The following is a 25,102-nucleotide window of genomic DNA, read 5'->3' on the forward strand; positions in this document are numbered from 1 at the left end:
TGGATACAATGTGTGATGCCCATTTCCGGTGTCCCCCGCCGTGATATTGCTGGAATATTGCTAAAAGCGGCGTAGAAACCACACTCACCCACTCACTATAGATATTCCAAAGTTTTTAACAGGTTATCACGTTTAGTACCTTGTTAATTTATTTAAGGTAAGTCAATCAAATTTAGATTAGATGCATTTAAGTTCAACCACGCTCAAAAATATTTAGTTCCACTGCGCAACAATTGTCTTGTTGGCTCCAGACTCGAGTACTTACAGGGCTCTGTGTACAGCTGTAAGTACATACAGAGAGATAATTGCATAATTGTGTGTTTCATACATATTTTTACAAATAATATTTCATCAGTATCCGCTGAAACATTTTGCATATTCAAGCAATAATCTCTGTGTATATCATCATCCTGGGCAGAAACGTTTTAATTTAATGTTTTATCTTAGTGACGTGATGAGCCTGTGTCCCTGAGACGAGGTTGGTATTTATGTGCTAATAGTTTAATGTATGTGTTGTTATATTTTCATGTGTATTGTGGGGCGGTCGGGTAGCCTAGTGGTTTAAGCGTTCGCTCTTCACGCCGAAGACCCGGGTTCGATTTCCGACATGGGTACAATGTGTGAAGCCCATTTCTGGTGTCCCCCGCTGTGATATTGCCGGAATATGGTTAAAACCTTACTCACTCACTCACACAATGATGTGTATTGTATCATATAAATGGGATTTGTAACTGTAATAATATACTGATGGTTGTTCTGATAATATATGCTTAAATTCATGCACATGGTAAAAAGTAAATGTAATATGTTTGTTTAATTATACATATTATAGATTCCTGTAATTGTTTATTAGCAATTTAACCTGGTTATATTATGTTTTAGGGAATTATCCTCCATATCCATATTGAGGTGGGATCTCCACATCCCCGATCTGAACTGACGGAATAAATCCAATGAACCCCAAAACAAGTATTCGTCGTCATTACATAGGCAAAGCGTACACAAAACGTATCTCTACTGAAACCAAACATATTTTTATCATACAGAAAAGTAATAGCATATTCTCCGTATCGAACATCAACAACATATCTTACCAGTGAATATTTTATCAAAACCAATATTCCTCCCGTATACGTCCCGAACTGGGACCTTTTTGTGGCTGGTGAACGTAAAAAGTTTATATTCTGAAAAAATGTCACTAATATAATTTTCTATTGACTATGTTTCATATTAGGCAACAATGTCATGTTCAAATACAAAAGAAACAAGAGTTTGCCACTAACGTGGCTTTATCCCCCGCCCCTGTTGCAGAATGTATGACATAATTAAATCTAAACAAACCCTAACCTTTTTTAACTGAGGTGGAACTTGTCATGGAAATTTCAAAAAAGAAAAGTTTGGAACCTAAGTCCATCTTGCTGCCATGGAAACGTAAAAAATAAAAACTTCTAAAATTTCTAAATAGCAAAAGGCACCAGTTCAGCATGTACTTGACAGACCTGCAAAATTTCATGAAAAAATGTTGAACGGTTTCTGAGTTATGCACCGGAAACGAAACGTGACGGACGGGCGCACCGGCGGACGGACGGAGCCCGTTTCTAACAAAGTTGGCGGGGGATAACAAAACCAATATCGGACATTTTGTAGGTTAAATCTGCTATATTCCTTGCAATGTAAGATATGCTTTACCCTGTTGACTCGCTATAACAGCACTGGCCACCCCGGTATTACCCTGAGGTTGAGATAACCTTCGACCTTGACGGCAGCACCCGCTCCTGATCCACAGCTGACGATGTTCCACTTGAGTCAGGATTTGATGCTCATCACCTTCCAAAGTAGAAGCTGGCATGTCCTCAATAACGAGCCTGCCATTCTTATAATAGCCCCTCTTGTTCTCAGATCTGAGCAAAGTCACTTTCTCACGCTGTCGCTTATTACAAATAATTACATGAAACCGAGCAAAAACAATACAAAATTGAAAATAGCAAAAAGTACCCTATATTTCCAATCAAACTTTGTTTTAAAGAACCTTTTACAACAAAGGGCGACATGTACGATATTTAGGAGATAAACCTACTGTGTTTTGAAATTTGATGTAGTCCCACTGCAGAGTGGATACCCCTTTATTTTATTTTGGAGCCGAGCATTTCTTCAAAAAGAAGTTGACAAAAACACTCCAGCCTTAGTCCAAAGACAGATGTTTTAATTTCTACCATACCGTTCTGCACTGTTTGGACTGGCGATGTCTTCTCTTGGAATTATGCGAGTGAGGTCATTTCTCGGAAATCGAACATGCCATTTCCATCATGGGGTGGCAGGTTGAACAAAAAGGTATTAGTGGTATTAGTTAGTAAGCAATTACCCCCAGTAAACAACAATAACATAAAAAGTAAATGCCTCTCCACCCGGAAATTAGATGTGGCAGAACCTGACCAACATCACGGTTACTCACACCTCACAGCTGTCAGTGGCTGACAATCTTGCGTTTACATTCTCCGTAACTAGTTAAATGAAGCAAGATGACAACCCCGATGTATGATGTGGTTCAACATTAACCTGTAGATTTACTGGGAATGATCGAGCCTGCTGGTACAATATGATTACCAATGGAACTGAGTATGACTGAACAGCTGCTTATTAGCCTACAGACGAGCGGGACATTTTGACACGAGGTTGGGCCTATCTCAGTATTTGCATGGTGTGACCTGAAATGACCTGTGAATGAAATGAGACATTCGTAGCCCAGAAATAGTGGGTTGTGTATGATTTTCGTAATTTTGCGGGTTCTGAAATGAATTTAATCAAGTTTGACTTCAATTATGTCGGGACATGGTTTCTGTGATGGACTTTCAAGTCCTCTTCTGCAAAGCCTTATGATGGTGGTTGACGGAGATGGCAACGAATATCGATCACAAAAAGGTTTGTAAACAACATGTTGTCATGAATAATGTTTTTTCAAAAAAAAATTATAATGTTATATTTTACTTTCATTGTCGGTTCGCTTAAATTGTTCCGATTCTGGGCACCATAGAACATTTCCCAAACAGGTTCACAAAAATTTCATTTGTATGCAAAATATATGTCTTCATTAAATCTTTTAATGTCATCATCGAAGCAGTCAGGGTTGCGGCCTAGAACGCCCAAAACATCCGATATCAAACTACCATATTTCATTTATTTGACGCTACGCCGTCTATTAATTTCGCGAGAGCCCTTGACTCGGCGTGTATTAGAGACCTGGCTGGTATTATAGACTCAGCATGTATTAGAGGAAATATAGATACGGGTGTTCGATCGGCAGCCACTTTTTATGAATCGATCTGTAGGCTGTAGGCTTAATATATTTGAAAGGGGTGTCCGTAGCAAAAAGGAAACCTCTTTTTAACCAATCAGAAACAAGCATTCATCAACGTCATGGTAGAATAAATCTTAATATATATAAAAAAAATACTTTTTACATTAAGGGTTGCAGGTTATTACTCTTAATGAAGTTTTGTTTACATAAAGAGTAACACGTAACCCTTCATGTATTTTTTTTACATTGAGAGTAAACACGTAACCCTTCATGTATTTTTTTTACATTGAGAGTAAACACGTAACCCTTCATGTATTTTTTTTACATTGAGAGTAAACACGTAACCCTTCATGTATTTTTTTTTACATTGAGAGTAAACACGTAACCATTCATGTATTTCTTTTACATAAAGAGTAAACACGTAACCCTTCATGTATTTTTTTTACATAAAGAGAAACACGTAACCCTTCATGTATTTCTTTTAAAATTGAGAGTAACACGTAACCCTCCATGGTTTTTTTTACATTGAGTGTAAACACGTAACCCTTCATGTATTTCTTTTAAAATTGAGAGTAACACGTAACCCTTCATGGTTTTTTTTACATTGAGAGTAAACACGTTACCCTTCATGGTTTTTATTACATTGAGAGTTAACACGTAACCCTTCATGGTTTTTATTACATTGAGAGTAAACACGTAACCCTTCATGTATTTTTTTACATTGAGAGTAAACACGTAGCCCTTCATGGTTTTTATTACATTGAGAGTTAACACGTAACCCTTCATGGTTTTTATTACATTGAGAGTAAACACGTAACCCTTCATGTATTTTTTTACATTGAGAGTAAACACGTAGCCCTTCATGTATTTCTTTTACATTGAGAGTAAACACGTTACCCTTCATGGTTTTTTTTACATTGAGAGTAAACACGTAACCCTTCATGTATTTTTTTACATTGAGAATAAACACGTAGCCCTTCATGTATTTTTTTTTACATTGAGAGTAAACACGTAACCCTTCATGTATTTTTTTTACATTGAGAATAAACACGTAGCCCTTCATGTATTTTTTTTACATTGAGAATAAACACGTAGCCCTTCATGTATTTTTTTTTACATTGAGAGTAAACTCGTAACCCTTCATGTACTTTTTTACATTAAGGGTTGTCACAACACCGCACAAAGACTGATTCAGGATTTGAGAAATAATCGACTGAATGTCAGATGTAACATGTTGTCACAAAGCGACCATGTCCTGACCTTGGTGGAACCATGCACTGTATCAACTGTCAACTATTATATTCAGAGTAACAAGCATGGCAAACTTTATCGATCATGCCATTTGTGTGAAGTATAACGTAATTGACTAGTAGTGGTTTATTCATGTTGCAGTTTAAAATGATCTGTTCAGAAAAGCAGTAGAGTAATGTACAAATATTTTGTGTGTGTTGTGTTCGTGATCATTTACAGTTGAAAATCAATATTGTTACATTTGTATAGGGCTTGAAACGTTGTAACTTACACCAAAGAACCTTCAGACTATCGTCGTCACAACAAATCATTTCTTTTGCGGCAAACATGAAAAATACTATTCTTCGCTCACTTTACATCCACGTTGACGAAATAAGTTATTCATATGGAATATGTTCACAAAGGCACACCACAGTGGCGGATTATCACGCCTCACTTTGTGGGAATACGTTTAACTAAATAAATCATATGAATAGGTCCTGGCTGATGTGCTCTTGTTATGTTGTCCTGTATGTTTTTGGCCTCAAACAACAAATTTCTGGCATCAATAGCTTTGTTTTTTAGAGGCCTAATCAGGTGCCGAGTGTGGCCGTGGAGAAAGATTGCACGCCACAGACTCGGTTCTATTTCATGTGTAGACATCACTCCTTCCAGAGACCGTCATCACACTTGTCCGAACAATGCGGATAATCTAAAGTAGAAGCCAACGTGGGTTAGAAGGACCTTGTAACAAATTCTACCATGAATTTGGAAATTACTCGTTTATGACTGGTCAATCAGAGGCTATTAAATCACAATAAACCCCCTCTGATTGAAAGAGTTGGTTTGACGGCCGCATCACCGCGGAAGCTAATATTCACAGAAGATACTTTTTCAGTCATTGTCGGTAGGCGTATTTAAATATTACACCTTCAATTATAGTTAACAAAATGCAAAGTTGCGGCTACTGCAATGTTCAAAGGATGTGTGGCAATACATGTCGGGGAGAAAACACGAAAGAAATCTACAAAGAGAATGTATTTTAAGTTTTGGGGACAATAGAGCTTGGAATTTGGTGCTTTTCTATATACGACTGTGATGCTTCGCGTTCGGTTCACAGTTTAATTTAGTACGGCTTTATCTACAAGTAACCTTGCTCTACATTCAAAACACAGTATGTTTAACTTCTAATTACACGGAACTAGAAAGGTCCTATACATTTAAAATAAACTGTGTTTCTCTGTGTGTGTGTGTGTGTGTGTGTGTGTGTGTGTGTGTTGGTTTGTGTGGCTGCTTGTGCTAGTCCGGACTGATTTATAGTGCTAGCTCACTGAGATACCATGCCACGGTTTAACATGAATACCAAACTGAGACACTGTATACTGACTCCGAGCCGACGAGTCCTTGTTTTAGCCCCTTTATGCCAAGCGCCATTCAGGGTAACCACAAGTACCATCTTTTAACGTCTTTTGGTATGACGCGGCCGGGGATCGAACCCCGAACCTCCGGGCGGACGCTCTACCACAAGACCACCGAGGCGGTCAATCTCCACAGAAGGATATGGTGCCAATACTCATCTTGGCGTTATAGTAGTTTGTTTGGTCTTAACGCTGCACTTGGCAATATCCCATTCTCTCTCGCTTTGCTACGTCCATAAGATCATAAACGTGTAAATATAAGATTTTAAAGACACATTCAGTTCAAATAAATTTAAAAGACGGATTTAGAATCTATAAACCCGAACTGAATGGAACTGTAAACTTACCCTACACTCACAAATCGCAGTGGTACACTAACACTACGTTGAAGAAAGACAAGTTCTATGGATGAACCCGGGTCTTCGGCGTGACTAGCGAACGCTTTAACCACTAGGCTACCCGACCGCCCCGTATCTTGGTTGATGGGTTGATGAGTTGAGTGAGTGAGTGAGTGAGTGAGTGAGTGAGTGAGTGAGTGAGTGAGTGAGTGAGTGAGTGAGTGAGTGAGTGAGTGAGGGAGGGAGGGTGCGTGCGTGCGTGCGTGCGTGCGAGCGAGCGAGCGAGCGAGCGAGCGAGTGAGGTGTGTTATATCACGGCATGACAGCATAATGTGGGAGGAAATACCGAAGTGATGCAGGTCTCAGACGTTTACCACTTCGGTGAACCCCACGAGCACGGGTATGGTGCTGACAACCCAGAATCATAATCAGGGTGAACCGGGATTCGAACCCACAATCATAGGTTTCAGGCGTGCCTATGGGACGCAAATGCACAGTGAATTGAGGCGCCTGAGACGACTTTGCCACTCACCATCTATTTGAGTGTCACTTTACTCATTTACATGTGAGTACAATAATCGGGCCACCATGCGTCGGTCGAGGAGTCGAATCCTTTGTTCTGCCCCTATATCCCTGGTGTGTTCCCACAAAATACGACTTAAGCCAAAACAGTAATTTAGCTGGCCTTCTTGAAGAGCAGGAGGAACCACGCGACGGCCACATCGTCTTGAGAGTTGGTTTTGTTTTATTTAACAATGCACAACTGCAGTTGTATGAGAGCTTAATGAATTCACTAACATTAAATATCAATGTTATTATGTGCCTCGTTGTTACATGTGTAAATCTGTTTGCTGGTACTTTAACCCCAATCTCAGCAATATCGAAGCCATAATGGCAACGATCTTTCCGACCAGAAAACCAATGGTCGATATTATGAACGAGGTACTGATGACATGCAATCAACAAAATCACCAAGTCTGACCACACAATTCATTACGTCGCCTCGTAGGACATGTTAAGTGTGCGAAAACAGAAAGGTTCTTCCAGAATGCCTTTGGTGACAATCTGAGCATGGTCCTGTCGGGAAGGACACACTTGTGCTTCATGACTCTTTTCACTCTCTTCTGGGGAAATACTCACAAGCACGTTCTACAATGGGAAGACTAGCACCTAACGCTCTACTGCTTGTTGAAATTGGCGATTTGATTTGTCGGAAAGTTTTTTTTGTTTTTCGTTGCAGACAGCAATATTCCATCTATATTACAGCAGTGTGTAATCAATCAAGTCTTGACCAGACAAATGTTCACAAAACAGTGAGTGAGTGAGTGAGTTGGGTTTAACGCCGCTTTTAACATTATTCTATTTAAATAACGGTGTTTCAGCTTAATGTGGGAGGAAAGTGAGTGAGTGAGTGAGTGAGTTAAGATTTAACGTCACATCGGCAGTATTTCAGCCATATCGTGACGAGATAATGTGGGAGGAAAGCCCGAAGTGATGCAGGTCCCAGACGTTTACCACTTAGGTGAAACCCACGAGCACGGGTATGGTGCTGACAAACCTAGAAACATAATCGGGGCGAACCGGGATTCGAACCCACAATCAAGGGTTTCTGACGTGCCCAAGGGACGCAACTCAGCACAGAGAATCGCGGCGCCTCAGACGACCGGGCCACCCGTGCCCCCGTTCACAAAACAAACATTATTTTGACATATGTATGAATGTAATGATAAACAGTCTGTCTATTACTTACGTAAAATATAGTTTCAGTGAAACAAAAAAATCGAGGTCCCAATTTTTTATTCAGAAATCTGAAGTGATAATAGAATAGAATACAAATGAAAGCAGGGGGACCTCAGCAATATGAGGAGACAAAAAATACTTTGTAGGTCAGTGAGGTATATTTCCAAATCCTTTTATAGTGCCAGAGCAAATTTTCAAATAATCAAGTTTAGTGTTGAATGTCTGGATTTTGCATACCATGGAACAAGTGACCAGATAAAGCGGCTGGCGTACACTAGACAAACTCGTAGATGGAAATCCTCCAGTGTCCTCCACATATCGTGCTTCTGTCACCGGGACATTGGTCGTTGCATCCAGTGGCAAGTTTGATGTCCCCAGGTTTGACATTACCACATTGGCACGATTTTCCTGCCTGCAATCAGAAGCAGCATGTGCATCACTATATCTTTCTGCTTATTTGAAAACTGCAACACTACACCTTCGAAAACGTTGACAATGTCTGAACCTGTACCTTTGAAGAAGCGAATAAACACCACTATATCTTAGTTTCTGCTTTTGGAAACTGCAAGACTACACCTTCGAAAACGTTGACAATGTCTGAACCTGTACCTTTGAAGAAGCGAATAAACAACACTATATCTTAGTTTCTGCTTATTTGGAAACTGCATGACTACACCTTCGAAAACGTTGACAATGTCTGAACCTGTACCTTTGAAGAAGGGAATAAACACCACTATATCTTAGTTGCTGCTTATTTGAAAACTGCAACACTACACCTTCGACAACGTTGACAATGTCTGAACCTGTACCTTTGAAGAAGGGAATAAACACCACTATATCTTAGTTGCTGCTTATTTGAAAACTGCAACACTACACCTTCGACAACGTTGACAATGTCTGAACCTGTACCTTTGAAGAAGGGAATAAACACCACTATATCTTAGTTTCTGTTATATGGAAACTGCAACACTACACCTTCGAAAACGTTGACAATGTCTGAACCTGTACCTTTGAAGAAGGGAATAAACAACCTGGAACTACCGGTGCTCGTCTCAGTCTGATAAACACCATATAGCAATGCTGCACGTCGCCAGCAACAGACGTTTGAGTATCTCATTGATTGGTGGTTGTTTTGTTGTATAACGCCGCACTCAGCAATATTCCAGCTATATGACGGCGGTCTGTAAATAATCGAGTATGGACCTGACAACCCAGTGGTTAATATCATGAACATAGATCAACACATTTGGGATCGATGACATGCATCAACCAAGTCAGCGAGCCGAGTATATCGTGGAATATTATCGAAGGTTTTTTTCGTATTTATGTCATTGAATTACATATCGATCTGCCAGATGTACCATGTTCTAGCCAGTTGTACTGTTATTATGTACTCGTATATTTTATTGGTCTGATGTACTGCTATAATGTACTAGTCTGATGTATTGGTTTCGTGTACTGCTATTATGTACTGGTGTGATGTATTGGTCTCATGTTTTGGTCTCATGTACTGCTATGATGTACTAGTGTGATTTATTGGTCTCATTTTTTGGTCTCGTGTACTACTATGATGTACTGGTGTGATGTATTGGTCCCATGTTTTGGTCTTACGTCCTGCTATGATATACAAGTCTAATGTTTTGGTGTCATGTACTGGTATAGTGTACTGGTGTGATGTATTGGTCTCATGTACTGGTATAGTGTACTGGTGTGATGTATTGGTCTCATGTACTGGTATAATGTACTGGTGTGATGTATTGGTCTCATGTACTTGTATAGTGTACTGGTGTGATGTATTGGTCTCATGTACTGGTATAGTGTACTGGTGTGATGTTTTGGTCTCATGTACTGGTATAGTGTACTGGTGTGATGTATTGGTCTCATGTACTGGTAAAGTGTTCTGGTGTGATGTATTGGTCTCATGTACTGGTATAGTGTACTGGAATGATGTATTGGTCTCATGTACTTGTAAAGTGTACTGGTGTGATGTATTGGTCTCATGTACTGGTATAGTGTACTGGTGTGATGTATTGGTCTCATGCACTGGTATAGTGTACTGGTGTGATGTATTGGTCTCATGTACTGGTATAGTGTACTGGTGTGTTGTATTGGTCTGGTGTACTGGTATAGTGTACTGATGTGATGTATGGTCTCATGCACTGGTATAGTGTACTGGTGTGATGTATTGGTCTCATGTACTGGTATAGTGTACTGGTGTGTTGTATTGGTCTGGTGTACTGGTATAGTGTACTGGTGTGATGTATTGGTCTCATGTACTGGTATAGTGTACTGGTGTGTTGTATTGGTCTGGTGTACTGGTATAGTGTACTGGTGTGATGTATTGGTCTCATGTACTGGTATAGTGTACTGGTGTGTTGTATTGGTCTCATGTACTGGTATAGTGTACTGGTGTGATGTATTGGTCTCATGTACTGGTATAGTGTACTGGTATGTTGTATTGGTCTGGTGTACTGGTATAGTGTACTGGTGTGTTGTATTGGTCTGGTGTAATGCTGTAATGTTACAATGGCATTACATCTACGACGTCTCCTCATCCGCTACGCGAGAGGGACCTGTTCTAACTAAAACTGATGATTTTTGTTTGTTGTTTAACGCAGCAATATTCCGGCTATAAGACGGTGCAGATAGTGATGAGGATGTGCATCGATAGTTCTGCATCATCATTACTGGATATATATATAAACAAAGTTGCGACTAAAATGGACCTAAATTTCAATTTGTCTATTGTCTAAAATTCAGGGGTAGCCAAATGATTACCTTGAAAAATATCTTGCAGAGACTAAATTCTTTTCGTACACGTCTGTAGACACGAAAATAAACATGTCTGCTACTAATTGTACTCGCAAATAATTCCTCCAAAAGTCAACAATGAACCAAAATATATAAATATTAATGTAATTAGTATTTGATAAGCAAAGATATACCTATATAATCTCGTAACATATATTGCATCATTGTTCGAGTCACAAATAACAAAAATCAAGTACAGTTTCCACTAATATACAGAAGTAGTTATTTGATAAAAGATAATTTCATTTTTAATTTAATTTTGGCTACCTGCGCTATTGGCTCGACTTCTTAATGTTACCACTGGCTACCTGGAAAAAAATACTTGTAGCCATATGGCTCCATGGCTAGAAATTAAACTTTGAGGCCTGCCGGGTTATTGAGTGAGTTGTGTTTAACGCCGCTTTTAACAGTATTCCAGTTATACCACGGCGTGTCGGCTTAATGTGGGAGGAAAACCCTAGAAACATAATAGGGGCGAACCGGGATTCGAACCCACAATTTTAGGTTTCTGTCGTGCTCAAGGTACGCAAGTTTGCCCAGCGAATTGCGGCGCCCTTAGACGACTGTGCCACCCGTGCCCCCCAGTGAGTAAGAAAGTAATGTTTAGCAATGTTTAATCTATACAGCATTTCTCTTCTCATGTTGTAGACAGTTATATATGATAAGAATACTCGGTAATCTTCTATTTTCAATCAAGCTTTGAATAATAATATACACATATTATTGGTTGGTTTGTTGTTTAACGCCGCATTCAGCAATACTCCAGCTATAAGCAGGCGGTCTGTAAATAATCGAGTCTGGACCAGACAATTCCAGTGATTGATATCATGAGCATCGGTCCACGCAACTGGGATCGATGACATGCATCAACCAAGTCAGCAAGCCTGACCACCCGATCCCGTTAGTCGCCTCTTACGACAAGCATAGTCGCCTTTTACGGCAAGCATGGGTTGCTGAAGACCTATACTACCCCGGCTCTTCGCGGGTCACACAAATTGTAACATGCCAGTGTCACTACATTGCTAGATACTTTTCCTCGGCAATTGTGTTCCAAATATTGCACAGAACCCGGGCAGGACAAATAGGTACATTCAGATTTGTAAATCAGCAATGGATGATTGCTATCTTAGCCGACATTTTAACAATGACGTTTGTTTCTATATCATTTTGTTAAAAAATTGATTAATTGTTCGTCCACTGTTGACTGCAATGAACAAATTACATATCGAATTGTCGCTTTGTCTTCCTGGGTTCCAAAGTAGGTGTAGTCTTTTCCGTGGCAGTGCATCTTGCAAGATTCAGTTGTCAGATGATTTATGTCCTTCATCATCTCGTATGGAAGCAGACGCTCAGACCCATCGCGGTAACACCCAACATATTTGTGTTGAACTGTAAGAATATATCAATGGTGGTGATCAGTAGATGATTTATATATACACATACCATTTAAGTGAGTGAGTTGGGTTTAACACCGCTTTTAACATTATTCCAGTTATATCGCTGCGTGTCAGCTTAATGTGGGAGGAAAGCCCGAAGTGATGCAGGTCTCAGACATTTACCACTTCGGTGAAACCCAAAGCACGGGTATGGTGCTGACAAACCTAGAAACATAATCGGGGCGAACCGGGATTCGAATCCTCATTCATAGGTTTCTGGTGTGCCCAAGGGACGCAACTCTGCACAGCGAATCGCGGCGGATTAGACGACTGGGCCACCCGTGCCCCCCACATACTATTTGAAAGTATTAGGCAAAAGTGGTTGGCTATATGTGATGAAATAATTGGGTTAATTGAGTTAATATTAACGGTAGAATATTATAATCTAATATCGCCTCTCACACCATGTCTGAAGTCCATGCATAATTTAAGCTTTCTCACATGCATATAAAATGCTTGAGATTGTTGAAAAGGTTTATTTTTTTAACACTGAATTCCGAAATGCGAATCAGAAAATATGAAATATCTAACACGGCAATACGCTGATAGTTTCCTGAGGTTCTTTATATAAAGTTTGCAATAAGTAAAAATCAGTAAAAGACTGCCCCACAATGGCAGTTGTAAACACGTGTCAAGCAGCACCTACCATATCAACAGTGGCAGGTGTTGTAGCAGTCGACGTTGTGGTAGTCATAGTGGAGGTAGTGGTAGCTTATAGAGTTGTGGTGGTGGTAGTTGTAGTTGGTGGACTCTTGCTGGTGGTAAGGATAGGTGAGGAAGTCGTGGGCGGTGTGTTAGTCGTGGTCGTTGTGGCTGTTGATGCCAGACACATGTAGTTCGTCCCTGTTTCAACTGGCACACAAAACTCGTTCTCCCCGCACGGATGTCGGTGACAGCCCATCCCCCGGGACTCAGCCTGCAAACACCAAGATACAGTACTGACCCCCTAAACCTCATCAAAACTTACAAGAAATTGTGATGATTCCCCCCCCCCCCCCCCCCTCCCCACATAAAACCGTAACTATTTTTATTTAAAGTTGTAAATTTCTATTGAAATTTTGTTAATACGGCATTACCAAACCGCTTCTGTTTCGTGTAAGAAAGTGCATTACATGCAAAGTAAACTATTAACTACGCAAAGTTTGCTATGGATCACCCATAAGCAGTCAGACCCACCCCCGCCTCCACCATAAGGGTCACATCTTGTTAGATGCCAGTCGCTGTCCCCTTCGTCGATAAACACGGACTCGGCCATCATTTTGGAACAAGTTAAAGCGACTTTCTCATCTATGAACAGCACTCTTTCCCAATTACGCCCCTGCCACCGGCGTACTGTTCATGCACATTGTAATCTGCGTTGACGATGTAAAGGGGTCAAGGCCATCCCACTGAAGGGGCGGTAATACCACCAATGCGGTGTCGGTGTCGTCGTATGCTGTATGCTGATTGGGTGTCCCAGTGCCGTCGTCTTAATCTCCGTATTCAGTTTTTGCATTATCACAAGAACGGGGCAACAAAAGATATAAGTACATCTCAATTAGTTAATTTTCCCAGAATGGTTTATAAAATACTTATTAAATAAAAGCGACAGAACCATTTCCATAATCATAAGAAATATCTGCTCCGATTCCGACTATATCAGAAGCATGTGTTAATGAATCACTACCAAATAGTGATGACACCAGGTGTTCGCAAAGACACCAATACACGAATTAATCTATGTTATGAGACCGCCTCCGTGGTCTTGTGGTAGAACTACCACCCGGAGGGCTTCGCTCCCCGGGCCGCGCCATTCCAAAAGACGGTAAAAGATGGTACTTGTGATGGTTCCTTATTCAAGTGTATTGTAGGCCAGATGCTCATGATACGAACGGTAAATGTAGTTCGAGGATCACATTTATGTATTTAACAATGATTGTCTAAGACACATGGCTTTAACATGAACAAAGAAAGACTTTGTACAGTTGCTCGATGGACAGATGACATAAGAATGTTGAACCTTGGCCTTGTTGGGAATTCTTAATATTTTCTTGGTATAAATTCTGCCCTCAGAATCTGGTAACATTTACATATTAGAATAAAATGGTACTCATCTTCAACATAGTTGTATTTACATGCTTTGCAAACGCGTTCCACTCTAGGTTCCATTTTGAGTCTACCAGATTCGATCCGAAGATGATGGGAACTACACCGCATGTCTAAATTTATCTTGTGGTTACATAGTAATATATATTTCCATGCCAAACGTTTGCTTATACAACGAATGGCTATGTGATTTAGAGCTTTCGGAAAGAGTGGCATACCAGTCTTGTTTATATGACGATTTTAATCTGCACAGAAATTCATTTATAAACATTGGGTTATTCGTAATACATTGATGCTCCCACACAAGGCCAAAACCTGTTAGCTGAATAATACTTTTAATTTTTTAACCCAATTAATTTTACCATTTTGGAGCGCCTGAAGTTGCATGGTACAACTTCTTTTGGCATATCTTGAATCTGAGTTGTTTAAAATATTACATCAGTATTTAAAAGCTCTTTTATACGCATAAATATACAGCAGAAAACGTCCACATTCACCTCTCACAACATGACTTGAGGTTGAGTTTCGAACTCCTAAAAATCGTTTACAAGCAATCATATGTACCGTCTCAATTTCGTTACAGGAATCCATATTTCAGACCCATATAACATTACAGGAGTGATTCTGGTATCAAAAATTTTAAACAAAATATTAAACGATAACGGCTTCAGATTTGCCAAAGATGTAAGTACTCCAAAAGATACTTTCTTTGCTTGTACATGTTTACCCCATGATAAAGACCTGGTAAAGGTTAAGCCTGAATATTTTTAGGAGTTTTCACAATCGAGCTCGACTCCATAAAAAAACCATTTTTCATGACTTGATAAGATACCAACTCTTTTAAAAACAACAACCTTGTTTTTATCTCTAAATTTAAATATAAATGATATTCATCGCAAAACAATTTCAATGTATTAATACGTTGCTGAAGTCCACACACTATCAGAAACAAAAATGTTATCATCATCAAATAATAACAAAAACAAGTTGAACAAGATCGGGATGTAGTTGTATTCCATGCGAACATGATCATTCTATATCTCTTGCCAGTTTATTGATGAACATAAAAAAACAACATTGTGTGTAATACACAACCTTGTCTGACACTGGCCTTGACACGTTCATAGATAGATTGTAAAGACTTCACAAATTTAGGAGAGACTCCTTGCTGAAATAATTCAGATATATTTACAAGATCAAAAGCTTTCTTAAAAGCTACAAATAGTGCATATATCTTCCAATGTTTTTTTGTAAGTACTGTTGAATAACTTGTAGTATGCCTATATTGTCTGTTGTACTATACCCCTTGCGAAAACTAGTTTGCCATTCAACTATCTTGTCATAGGCGCTGGCCCAATATGATAATCTATTTTTTAATACTGCTGAGTTTACTAAATACACTTGATAGAGTTTATTCCTCTATGATTATTGGGAGATAATACATCACCCTTTTATACAAAGGGATTATTATACCTGAACACCAGGCCTTTGGAAATTTCCCAGTGTCAAAAGAAAGAAAATCAACAAGTACAATATAAGGGACCAGAATATTTTGAGCAGCTACAAAAAACTCTTGGATTATATTATCCAGTCCAGCAGGTTTTGAACATTTAAGTTTTGAGATTGCTTTTGATATTTCTTCTTGTGAAATCGAAGAGTCCAAGATAGAGGTAGATGTATCATCAGGTTTATGAACAGCCTCATAAACATTATTATCCTCGTCGTCATCATCACCCATACAGTATGTTGCTTACCAGAAATATCCAACAATTTTTAAAGTGCTCGTACCAAGTGTCAATACGTATTGGCGATTTATTTATTTAGTTGTTGATGTACAGTGTTTCAACGTCCTCCAAAAGGATCGGGCATCGTAAATATAAGCTAACAATTTGTCTTTGATCATTTCTACATACACGATTTCCTTTCATCCTGATAACCCCCGTGTACATATTGCGGGCTGCAATGAAGCTCTGTAGATCTATATGAGCCTTTAAATGTCTCACTGTCTTCAAAAGTCTATCTCTCTCCATCCTATAAAACGCACATTCCTCATCATACCATGGCTGGGATACTCTTTGTGTGTGTACATGTTTTTATACTGTCTGCTGACATACAAATTGCTGAAGTAAGTATACTTATAGCGGAGTCAATATCATACAATGCTTCATCACAGCATGTCATTAACATTTCAGAAATAGCTGGAGACAAAATACTTGTTGTTACCCTGCCTGCCGCTCGGCATTAAGGGTCCAAAAGAAGGACTGCTAGGCTTGGAGTCTGAGTGGGGTATTCAAATTCCGCGTAAGTCCGGACTAGTACAAGCAGACACAGACACAGACACAGACACACAGACACACACACACACACACACACACACACACACACACACACACACACACACAGACACACACAGAGTGAAGACAACATTAAAACCAATTTCACCTCACCACCTATTATATCAATGAGTGACTATATTACAATCACCAGCAAAAAACCTTACTCTTGTATCTGACTGTTGTTACGTTGTTGAACTTACCCCATACTTTGTAAGTGGCATCATCTCTGTCACTGTGTCTCCTTGTGTGTGCAGGTGGCAGCTTCTTGTGGCAGCATCCCAGGTGTAGGAGCCACACCTAGTTGTGTAGGCACACAGAGAATCACACACCAGCGAGGAAGGAACCACCCTGGTAAGGAACCACCCTGGTAAGGAACACCTCCTCGCCTTTACATGTGACGTGACTACATATCATGTAGACTGTAAATACTCCAACTACAAACATATACATAGCTGAGGGTACTTTCAGACTTGACTCACCCCCACTGCAGCTGAGCATTGAGTGACATTGAAAACAGTAGCGTAGAGCTTTATTGTATCGAGTTGTGGCGGAAAACTTGTACCTAAATATTGAAGTTCGTGTTGAACGAATCAGTGATGCAAAATCAAAAGACCCAATGTTCTGTCTTTCGCGTTCAAAGGAACGTATTGATTATTTTTGCAGTGAGGGAATGTGGTTATTATCCCCCGCCACGAAGTGCCGTCCGTCCTTTCCTTCATCCATCCTTCCGTTCTTCCATCCCTCCGTCCGTCACATTTCGTTTCCGGAGCAGAACACAAAAAACCATGAGAGATATCTCAACTAAACTTGGCACATAGATAGGTCGAGTTTCCATGAGTGAGTGAGTGAGTAAGATTTAACGTCACATCGGCAATATTGCAGCCATATCGTGACGAGAGAAAATGTGACTTTCATAACATATATGTAAACTGTATAAAATCCCGTCGACGAAGGACAGTAAAACAACTAGACCATCACAGATATATGTTTAAAACTAGTACAGAACCATAAAATATAACAATTCATAACATTACAATAGATAAAATTGGGCTATATATCACCAGCAACTAAAGTGAGGACACCACACTGAGGACCATGGGGACTTACAGTACCTTTGCTACCTGCATGGACCCCAGCAGGATTTAAACCATCCCTTTAGTCACTGGCGACCGTTGACAGGGTTTAGCCGGAGATTTAAAACCAACAAATATGCTACGATTAAAACACTGGCACATATAAAATTACTTTGATTTATGTGGGCTTACATTTCCTCTTAGGGGGACAATAATTTTACGCTACTTCAACCCCCTTCGAGGATATAGCCACTAACAATCTCCGTTAAGTATCATATACTACCAATTTATAAAATATATATCTTTGTACATCAAAATTTATTAATTAATTCTATTTCCTTTAAAAAAACGATAATTAAATGAGCATGTACTTGATTAAAAAGATCCTTCATAGATGACACTTTGAAATATTTATCCCTTGTGATGGAAAAATCAATGCAGTCAAGCAGGACATGCTTGACAGTGATTCTTTCATCACAAGGGATACAGCATGGAGGATCCTCACCTTTCAATAAAAATTCATTTGTATACCTGCTATGGCCAATACGACATCGTCGTATTATGACCTCCTCAAATCTGGACTGACAACCCAAGTAGGTGTAACCGATATTTGGTTTAATTCCTTGTAATTTATTGATACCGACTTGGGTGTCCCACTTTTTTTGCATCCGATCACGGATGTAAGATCTAATGATAGGTTTATAATCACTATATGGGATGAGAAGTGGTGTCACAGATTTGGTTAGTGCTGCTTTAGCAGCAGCATCAGCCATTGTGTTACCAGTGATACCAACATGGCTTGGTAACCAACAAAAGACGATGTCGTACTGGCCAGTAGCAAGATCATTATGTAGTTCTATAATTTCACGTAAAAGTGGATGTTTACAAGATATATTCTTAATTGCCTGAAGACAGGAAAGTGAATCAGAAAAGATAATGAACCGTTTATGTTTAGATTTAGTATTGATATATTTGAGAGCAGTTAATATTGCATCCGATTCTGCTGTAAAAATGGAACTGTCATTCGGTAATCTAGTTGATATGGTTCTGGATCCAATGACAGTGGCGCTGGCAACAGCGTCACTATCCTTGGATCCATCTGTAAATATGGATTTGTAAGTATCATAAGTGCTCCTTAATTCATTATATTGTTGTTGATAAATTAATTCATTTGTTTCAGATTTTTTTAATTTGGTTAATGTGAGATCAACTTCTGGCCTTACCATTTGCCAAGGAGGTGATGAAAACAGTTGAAAGGGAGCTATATCTTGCAGTTTAATATTAGCGGCAGACATGGCAGACTGGATTCTGATTCCAAGTGGTGGAACAAGAGACGTTTTTTTATTATAAATATCTTGGTAAAGAGGATTAAAGATGCAATTAAAAGCTGGATTTGACTGATTAGAATATAATTTATTGACATATTGTAAAGATAATTTCAGACGGCGTTGTTTAAGAGAAGGTTCATCCGCTTCTACATACAGACTGTGAATTGGAGACGTCCTAAAGGCTCCAAGGCAAAGCCTTAGGCCCTGATGATGGATAGTATCGAGTTTTTTTAAGTTACTTTTGCAGGCTCCACCGTAGACGATGGAGCCATAATCGAGTTTTGAACGGATCAATGACCTGTACATGTGTAGGAGGGTTGTTTGATCACCTCCCCACTTAGAATTAGAAACTACTTTTAACAAATCGAGTGCCTTCAGGCATTTAGCTTTAAGGTAATTAATATGCGGAAGGAAAGTTAAATGACTATCAAAAATAAGGCCCAAGAACTTGGCCTCTTTAACAATTTTGATAGGGGTGCCATCTAAATAGAGCTCAGGGTCCTTATGCGGCTTATATTTTGTGCAGAAATGTATACAATTAGTTTTTTATATCGAAAATTCAAACCCATTTTCGAGGGACCATTTATGAATTTTATTGAGACAGATTTGTAACTGCCTCTCTATTGTATGCATTTTTTTTCCTCGACAAGAAACATTAAAATCATCCAGGAAAAGTGATCCATCTACTGAATCACTTAAAACCTTTGAAAGACTATTTATTTTTTTACTAAATAAAGTGACAGACAAAATACTGCCTTGTGGGACACCCTGATCCTGATGATAATGATGAGACAGGGTAGAGCCCACGCGGATCTGAAATTGTCTGCCAGTTAAAAACTTGGATATAAATTCAGGCAAACGGCCTCTCAATCCAAAATTATGTAAATCCTTTAAAATCCCATGTTTCCACGTTGTGTCATACGCTTTTTCTAAATCGAAAAAGATAGACAGTGCATGCTGGTTATTAATGATTGCATTTTCCACAAATGATTCTAAACCGTACTAAATGGTCAACGGTACTTCGATTCTTTCGAAAGCCACACTGAATATTTGTAATTTAATTATTTGATTCCAAGTACCATGTTAATCTATTGTTGACCATGCGTTCCATGGTTTTGCAAACGCAACTGGTCAATGAAATGGGTCTATAATTTGAGGGATCACTGTGATCCCGTCCAGGTTTCGGTATGGTTATTACTATGGCATCACGCCAGGAAGAAGGAAACTTACCTGTTGTCCATATTTCATCAAAAATCAACAAAAGGGTTTCTAAACACGGTTCTGGTAAGTGCTTCAGGAGTTGATAGTGTACATTATCAGCTCATGTAGCAGTATCATGAGATTGTCCAAGAGCAGTATGAAGTTCATGGATCGAAAATATTTCATTGTAATCTTCCCCATTATCTGATTTAAAATTTATAGTTTTCTTTTCCTGCTGTTTTTTAAATTTTTGGAATTGAGGGACATAATTTGAGGAAGAAGAATGTTTAGCTAACGTTTCACCTAGTTTATTTGCAATATCCGATTTATTTGTTAATAGTTCATCCCCATTCTTAAGATGGTGGACGCTACATTTAGAACCCTTACCTTTAATTTTGTTGTATCATGTTCCATACCTTGGACATGGGCGTTCGTGAGTTTTTCTTGGAAACATAATGTTGCCAAGAATGCTGTTTATTTTGTTTAAACGTACGCCTGGCTTTAGCATTTAAGATTTTATATTTATTAAAATTATGGACCATAGGATGGCGACGGAAATAGTGTTCAGCCTTTTTCCGTGCCTTCCTAGCTTGTTTGCAGTCATTATTGAACCATGGTTTACGGATATGTGGATTTGTAGAGGACTTAGGAATACATTCATCTGCTATTTTGTTTATTTCATCTGAAAATAATTGTACAGGATCATTCGCATCAATAAATAGATCAGGTTTTAATTTGTCGTATGCAAGCATTTCAAATAAAGGCCAGTTGGCCTTAGTGAAGTTCCATCTTGTTGAAGGAGGAACATCTGAAGGTAAGACAGATTTTAAAATAGTTGGAAAATGATCACTGCCACAGAGGTCTTCGTGGACGGACCATTCAAATTCGTTTAATAAATCAGAGTGAGTGAGGGATAAATCCAGTGCAGAGTAGGTGTGAGTGAGTGTGAGTGAGTTAATGCTTTACGTCACATCGGCAATATTTCAGCCATATCGTGACGAAAAATGTGACAATTTGAATACATACATTTTTAACTAAATTAAAACCTGTCATCGATGGACAGTAAAATTACTAGAATATCACAGTTTATTATTTAAAACTAGCATACAACTATAAAAAAAGTTAGCACTATAAATTACGGTACAATATAAAAAAGGGCTATAGATCGCCAGCAGCTGAAGGTAGATCACCATGCTAGGGTCCATGGGGACTTACAGTACTTTTGCTACCTGCATGGACTCCAGCCGGATTTACATCATCCCTTCCGCTGTTGGCGATTAATGACAAATGTAGCCAGAATAAATGAACATATATCCTACGATTAAAATTGTGGTGAAAAAACATTACTTTGAATGACGTGGTCTGACATACCCTCTCAGGGGGACAATCCTTTTACACTACTTCAACCCCCATCAAGGGTAAAGCCACAAACAATCTCAGTTAACAATTTTTCCGCTACCAATACTAAAATATGTATTATTTACAGAACATAGCATCAAAATTTATGTAATAATTCTATTTCTTTTAAAAACCCAATAATTAAATGACTACTCACGTGATTAAAAAGATCCTTTAGCGATGAAACTTTGAAATACTTATCCCTTGTGATGGAAAAATCAATGCAGTCAAGCAGGACATGCCTGACCGTGATTCTTTCATCACAAGGGATGCAAAATGGAGGATCTTCACCTTTTAAAATATATTCATGAGTGTACCTTGAATGGCCAATACGACATCGTCTTAAAATGACCTCTTCAAATCTGGACTGACAACCCAAGTAGGTGTAACCGATATTCGCTTTTATTGCATGTTATTTATTTATACCCACTTGGGTGTCCCACTTCTTCTGCATTAGATCTTTGATGTAAGATCTAATGACAGGTTTATAATCACTGTATGGTAGCAGAAGTGGTGTCACAGATTTGTTGAGAGCTGCTTTTGCAGCAGCATCAGCCATTGTATTACCAACAATTCCAACATGGCTGGGTAACCAACAAAAAACGATGTCATATTGGCCAGTCGCAAGATCATTAAATAACTCAAGAATTTCAATTAAAAATGGATGCTTACATGACATATTTTTAATAGCTTGAAGGCACGAAAGTGAATCTGAAAAAATAATGAAGTCTTTATATTTGGATTTGTTCTTGATATATTTTAGTGCTGTTAAAATTGCGTGCGCTTCTGCTGTGAAGATGGAACTTTGATCGGGTAATCGTGAAGATACTGTTCTGGATCCAATGATGGTGGCACTAGCAACTGCGCCACCATCCTTGGATCCATCTGTAAATATAGATTTATATGTGTCATAAGTGTTTCTTAATTGATTGTATTCTTGTTTATAAATGAGTGTATTTGTATCAGATTTCTTAAGTTTAGTTAATGTGAGGTCTACAGTTGGTCTTACCATCTGCCAAGGAGGCGATGAAAAAAGTTTTGTGGGAGCTATATCCTGAAAGTTAATGTTCGCAGCAGAAACGACTGATTTAATTCTTATTCCTAGGGGTGGAACAAGAGATGTTTTCTTATTGTAAATATCTTCGTACAGAGGATTAAATACGCAATTAAAAGGCTGGATTTGACTGATTGGAATATAATTTAGTGATGTATTGTAAAGAAAGTTTCAAACGGCGTTGTTTAAGAGATGGCTCATCCGCCTCAACAGATAGACTTGGAATAGGAGAAGTGCGAAAGGCTCCAAGGCAAAGCCTCAGTCCTTGGTGATGGATAGTATCAAGTTTTTTTAAATTACTTTTACAGGCTCCACCATAGACGATGGAGCCATAATCAAGTTTGGAACGGATAAGTGACCTGTATAAGTGTAGGAGGGTTGTCTGATCCCCTCCCCACTTGGAATTTGATACAACTTTCAATAAATCAAGCGCCTTCAGGCATTTAGCTTTAAGTGATTTAATGTGTGGTAAGAAAGTTAAATGGCTATCAAAGATGAGTCCCAAGAATTTGGCCTCCTTTACAACTTTGATAGGGGTGCCATTCAAAAATAATTCAGGGTCTTTATGCGGCTTATATTTTCTAGTGCAGAGTAGGTACCTGTACCGGGATGTAGATAAGTGTTTGAGCCATCGTTATAGATATATAAGTCATTGTTAGAAATAAAATCTTCCAAAAGTTTCCCCTTATTATTTGTCTGAACACTTCCCCAAATCGGATTGTGCCCATTTAGATCACCCATAATGATACAGGGTTTTGTGAGTGAGTGAGTTAATATTTAACGTCACATCGGCAATATTTCAGCCATATCGTGACGAGAAGTACATTAATAATAAATATATTTATACAATATAAAAAGCTGTCAACGAATGACAGTACAATAACTAGAATATCACAGAATCTATTTAAAACTAGTTGAGAATATATAAAAGTCATAAATATCAGAGAACACGATATAAAAATGGGCTAGAGATCGCCAGCAACTGAAGATAGATCACCATGCTAGGGTCCATGGGGACTTACAGTACCTTTGCTTCCTGCATGGACCCCGGCAGGATTTATATCATCCCTTAAGTCACTGGCGACAGTGTACCAATTAAGCCAAACTAAAATGACGAATATTCTACGATTAAAAACCTGGCATCCAGAAAAATACTTTGAATGATATGGGACTTACATACCCTCTTAGGGGGACAATAATTTTACGCTACTTCAACCCCCCTCGAGGGTACAGCCACTAACAATCTCAGTTATGAATTTTGCACTACCAATCTTTAAAATAATACAGTGTACAACAATTACATCAAAATTTATGTATAAGTTCTATTTCTTTTAAAAAACATAGTATTAAATGAGAGTTAACTTTACTAAAAAGGTCCTTCACTGTTTTTACACTGAAATATTTATCCCTTGTGATGGAAAAATCAATACAGTCAAGCAGGACATGCTTGACCGTGATATTTTCATCACAAGGGATACAAAACGGAGGATCCTCACCCTTTAATATATACTCATGTGTATATCTAGAGTGGCCAATACGACATCGCCGCATAATAACCTCTTCAAATCTGGACTGACAGCCCAAGTAGGTGTAGCCGATAGTTGGTTTAAGTTCATGTAATTTATTTATACCCACTTGAGTGTCCCACTTCCTTTGCATTAGATCAGTGATGTAAGATCTAATTATGGGTTTATAATCAGTGTATGGTAGAAGAAGTGGTGTCACAGATTTGGTGAGTGCTGCTTTTGCAGCAGCATCGGCCATTGTATTACCAATGATACCAACATGGCTTGGTAACAAACAAAATACGATGTCGCATTGGCCAGTTGAAAGATCATTGTATAGTTCTAAAATATGTAAAATAATCGGATGAGTAGAAGATACCTTAGTTAACGCCTGAAGACAAGAAAGAGAATCCGAAAAAATGATGAACTGTTTACATGAAGACTGTCGTTGAATATATACCAAGGCTGTAAGGATAGCATTGGCCTCGGCGGTGAAAATAGAGCTATTGTCTGGTATTCTAGACGATATAATCTTGGATCCAACGACAGTGGCACTTGCTACTTTGCCACCATCCTTGGATCCATCAGTAAAAATTGAACGGTGAGTGTCATATTTGCTTCTCAGTTGTAAATATTCCTGTTGATATACTAGTTGATTTGTGTCAGATTTTAGAAAGCGTGTCAGTGAAATGTCTACTACTGGCCTCACCAACTGCCAGGGAGGAGTAAACAAAAGCCGGGAAGGAGAGATAAGATCCAGATCTAGATTTGCATTAGTAATATGGGATTTGGGCCGGATTCCAAGTGGAGGGATCAGTTTTGGTTTCTTCTGAAATAGATTTTCATACAGGGGAT

At 38.8% G+C, this 25,102-nt stretch overlaps 1 protein-coding gene across 1 annotated transcript in view; it reads right to left on the reverse strand.

Moving 5' to 3' along the window:
• Positions 1-8,295: 8,295 nt before the first annotated feature.
• The window catches only part of LOC125371650, a 40,091-nt gene continuing 23,284 nt past the window's right edge, over positions 8,296-25,102 (reverse strand). The window contains exons 4-5 of the mRNA XM_048384994.1: positions 12,055-12,221; positions 8,296-8,433 (exon numbers count right to left, since the gene is read on the reverse strand). Coding sequence (XP_048240951.1) covers positions 8,296-8,433; positions 12,055-12,221 — 305 coding nt within the window. The remainder of the gene's footprint in view (positions 8,434-12,054; positions 12,222-25,102) is intronic.

Source organism: Haliotis rufescens, unplaced genomic scaffold (genome assembly GCF_023055435.1).
Source record: "Haliotis rufescens isolate VD_foot unplaced genomic scaffold, xgHalRufe1.0.p SCAF_53, whole genome shotgun sequence".
Lineage (NCBI taxonomy): Eukaryota > Metazoa > Mollusca > Gastropoda > Lepetellida > Haliotidae > Haliotis > Haliotis rufescens.